The following is a 9,876-nucleotide window of genomic DNA, read 5'->3' as shown; positions in this document are numbered from 1 at the left end:
TCCGAAATTACACTGATTGATTTGAAAGTAAAATATAAATCATTATTGCGTGATATGATTAGTGTGGTTTGATAAAAAGTGATCCTATCAACAATTGGATATGTAAGAGTTTCAAAATTCAATGAGATCAGTTATTGGATAAAAAATATCTATTCAGTGATAAAAGAATTTCTGATCTTATCGCAAAAAAAATTTTAAATCTGAATATTTCTTTCAAAAGTAAGTGTTACTGAATCCTAAAACAAATACATCTAATAGATTTTTTTTTTCAATTTAGAAGCATCTTTCCCTCAGCTTCAATCCTGAATTACCATAATTTTTCATCCTATTCAGCCACCCATTCTTATCATAACTGCTTATCAACTAATCAACAAAATTATTTTCTACGAAACCTATAATTTCGTTTTCTAAGCGATAATTTTTGATTAATAAATTTTGTCAAAAAAGAGTAAATAGCTATCTATCTGTATTTTCTGGTTACTCTAGTATAAATTTCCGGTTTTATTCCTACAATCCTCAGCGTTATCTGAATAAAATGGATAAACTTTTTTTTTTGTTACTTATTTAATGTTTTCAAGATTAGAACATAGGAATACGAGATGTATGTGGTTGTCCACATACAATGGTAGATGGAGAACTAGTTCAAGCATTATTTGATGATTGCATGTTGTGTGGCGTTAGGGAAACTTTTGACAAATGCACTCAAACTGTTTTATAATAATGAGAAGGTAAAAAAAAAAAAAAAAACTGATCTTCGCAAGAATTCTAATTTACATTCCAACTGGAACAAATTCCTTTCCATACAATCATATCAATCTTTACTTCAATATTTCAATGTTTTCAAATTGTTTAATCATAACAGATCAATTTAGCAAAGTCGTTTTTTTTATTGAAAAATTTGGAAAACTTAAAAATATAAATTTGCCAATTTTAGGAAAGTTGTTGTAATTATCAGATCATGATCAAATCAACCAGTGATTTCTCATTCGCTAATTTACAATATATCTACCCTCCTGAGGAAGTGTTGAATAATGTTGAAGGAAGTGTTGAATATGTCTATTTAAAACTTTCATTCAATCAATTCTTCATATGTTATGATCGAACCTTGCTGATATATTCATCAAGTTTAGTTTCTGGTTTCACTTACATTTACATCGATGAGATCGGCATTTCAAAATTGATTGAATGAATATATTTGTTTCTCTAAAGCACCAGACAATACTGAAATTTTGGACAAACTCGACAAAATGATTATTATTTCCAGAGAAAAATTAATATTGATTTTGAACAATTAACAAAATTTTTGCTTATTAATCATTGTCACTATAGATGTAATTGTTAGTCGGATACGATAGTTTGAAAAGGTCAGGAAAGTCAGGTTATTGTGACCTCGAATGCACAATCAATATACTCAATGGTTCCTTTACTTTTCATTTACATTTATATGCAAATCAACATTCCAGTCCGTTTTAGTTTTATTTATTTATAGAATTACCATATTGATCGGTGTTACAGTTATTCACATTGTCCACCTCGTTCACATCATTGATCGGTCGATCAGTGGTTGATACGTGAAGCTTTCTTTACTATTCTGTATAGCAAAATGTACTAATTTGAATACCATATGTTTACGTTAACTTCCTTTTAATTGACAAAGAAAAGAGGAAGAGAGAGAGAGAGGGAGAGAGAGAGAGAGAGAAAGAGAGAGAAGAAAGTGACTGCTTACATTTTGTTATAACTTCAAAAGAATGAATTGTCACATCTAATTTATTGTTACATTACATATCAATGAATTAGGCTACCTGTTGATTAGGAATGACCTGATAACATTCCTGAACCAAAAATGTTAGCAATATTAATTACGGATAACTTCTGAAAAATGTTTATTGAAAGACAATTAATGGAAAAGTATAAATGAATGGTTGACAAATATTCTCTTATCTGAAAATTCCACCTGAATATTAATCGCTAGGATACGTGTATGTGTACGTGTGCGTAAATGAAATGCCTATAGAGCAAGGCTTAACGCTTACTTTTTGTCCAAAATTGATTACGTGCAATTGTGAGTGGGTAGCAATCAATGTCACCGTTTGTTGACAATGAGTGAATAATTTTGACAGGTGAAGTTACATTACCATTCTGTTATAGCCTGCGTCACCTTTTACCAAATAGCGGTTATCTAGGTACGTGAAATTCGTAAAGATCACGTGTGGTGTTATTGTCAGTGGAAGTCGTAAAGGTTCCGGCGATATTTTTGTCATTATTATTAATCGCTGTCACTGTTAATAGGGGAAGACACGTGTGATAAGTAAGGAAAGGAGACTTGACCTACGAACTTATCTATTAAATGAAATATTTTTGGTACCATGGTACCAATTTTTTATGCCACACAAGTTCGTGTCCACGTTTAGGTCAATGAGATATTTTGTACTTTTCCACTCCATCTGGTCAGTAATCAATTTTCTCTATGATAACCATCCATTGTAGAGGGAGGCCAAATTATGGAAAAAAGGATGGAAATCGAGGAAATCAAGAACGAGAAAAAAGTAACAGATTCTTTTTTTCGAGAACTTATTTTTTATCCGGTATTGTTTGCGTGACGAGAAGATTTACAGGGAAGTGAAGGTGGTGGAAGAAAATATTGAGACATCTTTTCCAAATGGTCATAAACATTATGGTACAGCCGACCGCAGCATTCAATCGAATGCAACCATTTTGTAATTAGCTGTTCTGCTTCATTCCATCATGACCGGTATGAGGTCCCTTGCAATCCTGATGTCGTACATTTCTCGAAATTACTATTCGCTCCGACTTATTTTGTGATCACTCTTATTTTATGAATGATCGACGAGACTGTTAAGGAAAAACGATTAGAAAAATGGGAAAAATGATTAGAAACAAGCTAATTAATTCTTGAAATCCGTTTCTCAGTGTAGTTGTTAGGATAGTTTTTCTTTTTTTACGTTCCAGAAGACATTTGTACATATCCTGTTTGGGTGGCTGACGTATCAAAATTAATCTTTGAAAATTGATCATTCGGATAAATTGATACTTTTTTGGTATTTCAGGTACTCAAAGCGAAAGCCAAACGTTTTCAAGCAATTCGAGCAGTGTCTGAAAACTGCATGTTGCTGGAAGAGACGGACAATCAAGCCGATGAGACTCTGTAGGCTTCTTGGTTTGTTTATTTCTACTGGTTTTCGTGCGCTCTATGCTATGTATAAGATGTATTTGGTGACTTCGAAGATTGATGTTGTCAATTTTTGAAGATCTTTACTGATAGTGCAATATTACAGTAGGCTGAAACTAAGTCCCAGTCTAGTTATTGTACTTATCACTTTCTTATACTGCACGTTCTCTTTTAATTGTTTGAGGTGATGATTTCAGGTGAAGGTGATATCGCGCTTTCCTTCAGTGGTTGCGGATTTCTTGGTGTTTATCATTTTGGAGTCCTTCAAGGACTCAATCGCGATGGAAAGGTCATTTTTATTAAATCAGTAACTTCCATAAGTAGATTAATTGGCGAGCAAGAATAAAAAAGATATTTGAATATGATTCTTCATTTAAATAAAAAGACTTAAATCTTTCTTATAAAAATTTAAATAAGAAAGATATTTAAATTTACTTAAATATGAATTTCAGGCTTTGATGAAACGCGTAAAACGTTGTGCGGGTGCATCAGCAGGTTCTCTAGCAGCTGCTTTGTGGGCGTTTCAACCTGACGATACTGAGGTTGGTTGAAATACGTCATTATTTATATGCTGCAGTTAAAGTTATATTGGCAAGCTAATTGTTTTAGGAAATTCTTGTGATAAGGTAGGTTTAGAAAAATCGTTACTTCAATAATTTTAGGATTCCAAACATAACTTATATTTGGAACATAGTCTAATGATAGCTGTCATTTGATGAGAATCGATGTAATTTATTAGTTTAGTTTCAACAGTATAGCTTATTCACTCCGTAGAGTTGATAACTTTTAACAAAATGAAGCATGAATCAAACAGATCCTGACAGATATTAAATAAAAATTGACATTGTCAATCTAAATCTGTTCTTTAAATATTGCGCACTTCTATGCGATTAAGCGAAACACAGCTTATTGTTTTAGTGCGTAATTTTATAGCTACCACATTTTTTATAGAAAGGTTTCAACGATGTGATCAAAATGGCCACCGAAATACATTCATTAAGATTCGGTGCACTATCGCCAAACTTTGCACTTCACAAAAGTTTACAAAGAATTATAGATCTCTACATTCCGGAGGATATTTCAAATGCACAAGACAGACTTTACATATCTCTTACTGATCAGAAGGTTAAATTTTATTTGGATCTTCATTGTAAAAAAACTGGATACCGATTGACATACACAGAGAAGATGTGCATGACGTAAATGTCAGAGGCATATTTCAATCTTTTTGCCGTCGCAAAACATTAGTTATGCGCAACATGTCTTTGCGCAGACTGAAATATTTTAAGATTTATTTTAATCGTCTTTCAATTTTTGGTTTTACGTCTTTCATTGTTGCCACCACAAATATGAATTAACCATTTAAGGTCCTTTTGAAATATAGTTTTGTTTGAAGTGTCCGTCATCCTATTGACAAAAGTGAGACAAGAGTTAATACAATATTTAACATTTCAACTGATATATTTTTGTAGAGGAACGTTAATAAGCTGATTTCACGATTCACGTCAAGGGATTACTTGATAGACTCTTTGCTGGCCAGCTGTTATATACCGCTCTATTCCGGTTCCTCTCCTCCTGTAATTGATGGTGATGTAAGTTCTTATTGATTCTTATTTTTTTGTTAAGCTGCTTTAACTATGCCAAATTTCTCACGAAAACTTAAACACAGTACCACAAGTTTTTTTTTTTTNTTTTTTTTTGTCAATATTCAGCTCTTTAATTTGGATTTTAGTTCGCATTCTTGTTATTTTAGCAATACATCGATGGCGGATTTACGAATAATTTGCCGATATTTGAAGAAATGCCGACAATTACTATTTCTCCATTCAGTGGAAGTGCTATGATTGCTCCAAATGATTACGATTCGGTGAGACCATTTCGTGAGTGGCGCTTGCGAGTTGGTACACAAGAATTAAAGGTTTATAATTGTATTTCGTATTAATGAATTCATTCTTTCTTTGCAAAAGGCAAAGTTCATTCTAATACCACGGCTGTGTTGCGAGAGCTAACGACGTTTTCCAGATTATTATCATTATAATTCCTATCTGTCATCGTTTTCATTCACTATTTGTTTACGTATGATTCAGTTTGAGTATACGTGCTTCACTTTTCGGATAATAGAATTTTAAATCACTGAAAAGCCTTTTTCTTTTGAGTCCATCGCAATGAGTACGAATAACTACTAACGAGATATTGTTAAGTTCTTAGGAATTACTCCCAAATTTCAATGAGACTTTGGAATTTAATGCAGGAGAACATTTCTTTTCATAACATTAATTCGTTCAGGTAAATGTGCAAAATATGATTCGGGGAGCGCAGGCTCTATTCCCTCCAAATCTTGAAATTTTGAGAAATTACTATGAAATGGGCCAACGTGATGCGATGAGATTTTTATTGGATGTTGGTATTTTGGAACGACAGCTGGGTGATGCCGTTTGATATGGGCAGGATTTTAATTGATGTTATCGCGTAGCATCATTTTCGAGCTTGAATATAAATGCTTTTATATAAAAGTGCTTCTCTTGCTTTATTTTATATAGTGATTGCCGATTCTTTTGATATGTATTTACTTTTAATTGGATCGTAATTAATTTAAATCTTGTCCTTTTTTTTGGTAGATTTCATGCAGTGAGGAGAAGCTTGACGTAGACTTTAGTTGTTTATTCTTTGTATTTCGTGAATCTTACACAGTTAACTGTCCTTTTTCAATTGCAACACTTTTCTCTTTTTCCCATTATTTTTATCTAAAATCGATATAATGACTGTTTTGAATATTTCTATTCGCATTTGTATTACAATTTTTTGCGGGTATTGTATTTTTGTTTGAAATTATTAATAAATGTTTTTGTATACATGCTCTGCTTGGTATATTAATAGTAAAGGATATTTTTCCTGGTTGTTTACAGCTATCAATGTTTAAGGCGCTTATCAAGTCATGTTGATGAAAAATTTCTGATACGAATTGGTGAAGTTATGAAGTTTAGTTGATCTTTTTAGTGAAATCACGGCTTCTGTTCTGTCATGACACTTGTGCACGGTGATACTTAAATTCTGGTTCACTTATTTTAGGCATGTGTTTGTGTGTGGTCGAAGATGTGAGGTAATGTCAACAATTCAAGCGCTCAGGAAAAGAGCTCTGTTTTTTTTCCGGCTTATTATTGCCATACTGGGCAGGCTGTGTTCTTGCTTTAAGCGAAGGAAAAATATCGGAGAGTTACCATATACAGTTGCTAATCGAAATCCACAAGCGTATTGGAAGTCAGGTGATTTCATTTTAAAGATTTAAGTAGGTAGGGATAAGGAAGAAGAGAAGGAGAGTTAGGAAAAAGAAGAGTACTGATGGATGTTTAATTTCAGGAGTTGGTTTACATTTAGGTATTGTGTTGCTTTTAACAGTTTATCTCTGACATGTAACTCAAATTTTTGCAATATCGGATGCTTTTAATGACTCGATTATTCTGATACCTGTCTTATTGCAAAATCTGTGAAGTAATTTTTTAATTGATTCTTTTAGACAAGATTCTGTCTGTACATTTCACAAATTGCTTTTCAGCTCTAAGTGAGGAACAATGGAAAGGCTGGAGTGATACCCCATTTGTCACTTCAGTTGAAGAAAAAATCATAGAATATCGTCGTAAAAAAGCAGGACCAGAAGTTGCAACAGAAGGAGAAATTGAAGCTGATTTTTTTAATGATATGCAACCCAAAGTTGTGCAAACTCCAAGAGTTAGCTATTTTCTGAAATACAAGAGAAGCATTGCTTCTATTAGGTTCATTCTATCATATTTGCTTATTAAAATTTGTAATGAATATCCCTTTTCTTGCATCATAGAGATTATTTAGAATTATTTTTATCGTTTCTTCAAATTTTTGCAGCAGGTTGCAGTCTTCTTTCAGGCTTACATTGGCAATTATCATAACATATCTGCTCAGAGTAGCAATTTATTTGGTGTGGAAACAGACCAACTGCTACCTTCTCATGTAAGTATGCAGAATGATGCATTGAAGTGATTTTTATAGAATGCCTTTCATTTCGTTGCTTTTACAACAAAACTGTCAAAATTTTCGATTATAATGACTTTGAATGCTGCGAAGGATATAATTCTTATATATATTTTTTTCCCGGTTCATACGTTTCTTCGTTTAGTTAAACGAACTTGGTAGTTTGGAGGATACGAACACACATGATGAAGCTGAAAATTGGGACACTCAAATCGATATTGAGGGTGTTGACAATGCTTTACGTGAAGTAAGGGAATTACACGAATATCGAAATTTCAGATGTTTCTTGTTCCTTCGTGGATTCTCTTGCAAATTTTTCGGTCCAAATTATTTCCAAAACATCCTTTTTAATTTTGACTGGAGTTTATTCCTGTATTTTACCACCTTGACTCTGCTGATCTTTACGACTATTTTATAGAGCAGTACCTACAATATTCTCTTTATTCACTCTAAAATCCCAATCACAATATATTTCATTTTATGAATCAATGCAAGGACATAATCACAGTTATTTTATGATTTATATAAAAGGTATTCCAAAAAAAAGTACTGTTTTTTATCCTTGATATTTTCTTGTGTATCTGAAACATGACTTTCTGTAAATATATATTTGAGTCATAGATGAGATTAAAATTAAGTTTATGAGGCAGATCAAGTTCCTGACATTTGTTATCTTCTGTTTTACTTCTGTCTTTTATAATTTCTTGCTTATTTTCTGGCCAAAAATTTTACAAAAAAAATTTCCGATCAATTTTTATTGTAAAAGCGACTATGCTATCAAAATCATGTTTTCCTAGATTCCACTTCTTAATTTCTTACGTTCCGGGCTCAGTTTTGTTCTATTGAATTGCAAATTGTTTATGATTAGAATTTGAATTTCTGAAAATTCGAGAAATGTCGTATTTGGGGAATTTTTTTTAGTTATGCACAATATACTTTGGAAAACTGGCAAAAATTTTGATTTAAAATTTTGTTTCATGGCAAAAGTTATGCTTCAAGGTCCTTTTTTTTTCAATTCCACATTAAAATCTACTTAGGGCTATCTCTTGACTAAATGGCGGATAAAAAGACTTCTCATTACTATAGCTTCAATTAAATCATACTTTTAAATACAGCGGTTAAAAGTTGACAATATTAAAATTGTTGTTTCTTCTGGACATATACTATTTTCAGCAAAGGGCTAAAGAAAGGCAAGAACGGCGACTGGCAAGACAAATGGAGCATGCAAAACGATTTGAGCGAAGAAAGGAGTGAATGGTCTCTTAAAAAAAAAATTCTTTGATGAAAAATTGAAAAATGAAAAATTCTCTTAATTCTCTGATTTTTTCTGATAGCTTTTCTTCGGATTTTTCAGAATTAGAAAAAAACTAATTTTCCAGAGTTTCAAGGATAAACAGAGATAATAAAGGATTTCTGCATCATTTTATTAGGACGATATACTTTATCGTAATTATTATATTATATCTTTTAACTGTCTTTCTTTCTATTTCCAAGTTTGTTGTGAATTAACTTAAATATTCATTCATTTGCTTTTATTTGTATACCAGCATAAGATTTCGTTGTGAATCATTGTTGTTGTGTTTTCAGAAATCGTTCAATGTAATTGAGAATGGGTGATATATTTTTACGTCATCTTTTATGAAGATATTCTGCTAGAGCATTCCGTACTGAAATACGTAGACTCAAAATGTATTATCATTTTTTCAGCTAATCTCCTTATTAGCTAATAGTAGTCGTGCATAATTAACAGTTGAAAATTAAGTTTTACTATTAATTTCATAAGAATCTGCAGTAATTTTCTTTCCTTCTTACACATATTTCATTGGTGAATTTTATTTGATTAATTTTGATTAATCATAACAAGTAATCCTTTAAGTATATATATATATATAAATATAAATAAATAACTTTTGGCTCAATTTCAATTTAACACGCAGCTCCACTTTATGAAGATTGAATAAGCATATTTTTATATTTTGACGTTTTTTTAATCGCTTATTTAAATTATTACTTATCTATAGCCTGTCATCATCTATTCACTACTTCTGATCCTAATAATTTCTACTTCCAGTCTTTTTGTGACAGTCGAAAAAAAAAGAGATATTTGTCATTAGATCTGCTCGGCATTTTTTGCATGACAAACTATTCTCATGAAAATTATGGAGATGTTGGAAACACATGCATTTTGTTTGTTTTAGAAATGCGAACAATGGAATAAATTGTAGAGATGAGAATACAACAGGATGACATCAGTTAACATTACTGATAAAGAGATAACAGCTAGTATTTATCAACAAGATGGATAGATTCAATGTGATATGCGTAAAGTAAATGATTTAGGTTAGATAGTAAAAAAGCTTTTTAAAATAAATTTTTTCAAATTTTGTTATACCGTTAAAATGTCCAGTAAATACTTTAAAGAAAAACAGAAAGATGCAACTGTTACATATGCAATGATATGAATTACTCAATGAATTCCTATGAATGAAGACTAGGAAGTTAAATTATTCCATCTGTTAACAACAATTCCAATAAACAAATCACTGACAAGTAGTAGTATTTTTCAATGATTTCACGAATCACTGATAAGTAATAGTATCTTTCAACGATTTCACGAATCACTGATAAGTAGTAGTATCTTTCAATGATTTCAGGAATCACTGATAAGTAGTAGTATCTTTCAA

General features: G+C 31.6%; 3 protein-coding genes across 3 annotated transcripts; all 3 read left to right on the top strand.

Annotated features, from left to right (window-relative positions):
- Positions 1-656: 656 nt before the first annotated feature.
- Positions 657-1,189, top strand: LOAG_07353 (hypothetical protein; the record flags this gene model as incomplete). The annotated part of the gene is made up of 2 exons (XM_003142886.1): positions 657-728; positions 935-1,189. 2 exons carry the CDS (start codon positions 657-659, stop codon positions 1,187-1,189), a joined length of 327 nt encoding a protein of 108 aa, XP_003142934.1.
- A 1,618-nt stretch (positions 1,190-2,807) lies between these two features.
- Positions 2,808-5,996, top strand: LOAG_07352 (hypothetical protein). The gene is made up of 7 exons (XM_020447401.1): positions 2,808-3,178; positions 3,388-3,479; positions 3,643-3,732; positions 4,142-4,315; positions 4,663-4,782; positions 4,944-5,108; positions 5,477-5,996. Exons 1-7 carry the CDS (start codon positions 3,157-3,159, stop codon positions 5,627-5,629), a joined length of 816 nt encoding a protein of 271 aa, XP_020302364.1. The 5' UTR covers positions 2,808-3,156; the 3' UTR covers positions 5,630-5,996.
- Positions 5,997-6,253: 257 nt separating this feature from the next.
- Positions 6,254-8,608, top strand: LOAG_07351 (hypothetical protein). The gene is made up of 5 exons (XM_003142884.2): positions 6,254-6,453; positions 6,744-6,916; positions 7,088-7,171; positions 7,338-7,439; positions 8,366-8,608. Exons 1-5 carry the CDS (start codon positions 6,294-6,296, stop codon positions 8,444-8,446), a joined length of 600 nt encoding a protein of 199 aa, XP_003142932.1. The 5' UTR covers positions 6,254-6,293; the 3' UTR covers positions 8,447-8,608.
- The last annotated feature ends 1,268 nt before the right edge of the window (positions 8,609-9,876 follow it).

The sequence above is a fragment of the Loa loa genome (genome assembly GCF_000183805.2).
Source record: "Loa loa unplaced genomic scaffold supercont3.134, whole genome shotgun sequence".
Lineage (NCBI taxonomy): Eukaryota > Metazoa > Nematoda > Chromadorea > Rhabditida > Onchocercidae > Loa > Loa loa.
Note: the sequence above shows the minus strand (reverse complement) of the source record. Positions and strands in the feature narration are given on the sequence as shown.

Coding starts and splice junctions, on each gene's coding strand:
- LOAG_07352 (XM_020447401.1), top strand. CDS start 3,157: ATGAGACTCTGTAGGCTTCTTG. Junction 3,480..3,642: donor GACTCAATCGCGATGGAAAG/GTCATTTTTATT, acceptor TATGAATTTCAG/GCTTTGATGAAACGCGTAAA. Junction 5,109..5,476: donor TTGGTACACAAGAATTAAAG/GTTTATAATTGT, acceptor TAATTCGTTCAG/GTAAATGTGCAAAATATGAT.
- LOAG_07351 (XM_003142884.2), top strand. CDS start 6,294: ATGTCAACAATTCAAGCGCTCAGGAAAAGAGCTCTGTTTTTTTTCCGG. Junction 7,172..7,337: donor ACCAACTGCTACCTTCTCAT/GTAAGTATGCAG, acceptor TTCTTCGTTTAG/TTAAACGAACTTGGTAGTTT. Junction 7,440..8,365: donor TTGACAATGCTTTACGTGAA/GTAAGGGAATTA, acceptor TACTATTTTCAG/CAAAGGGCTAAAGAAAGGCA.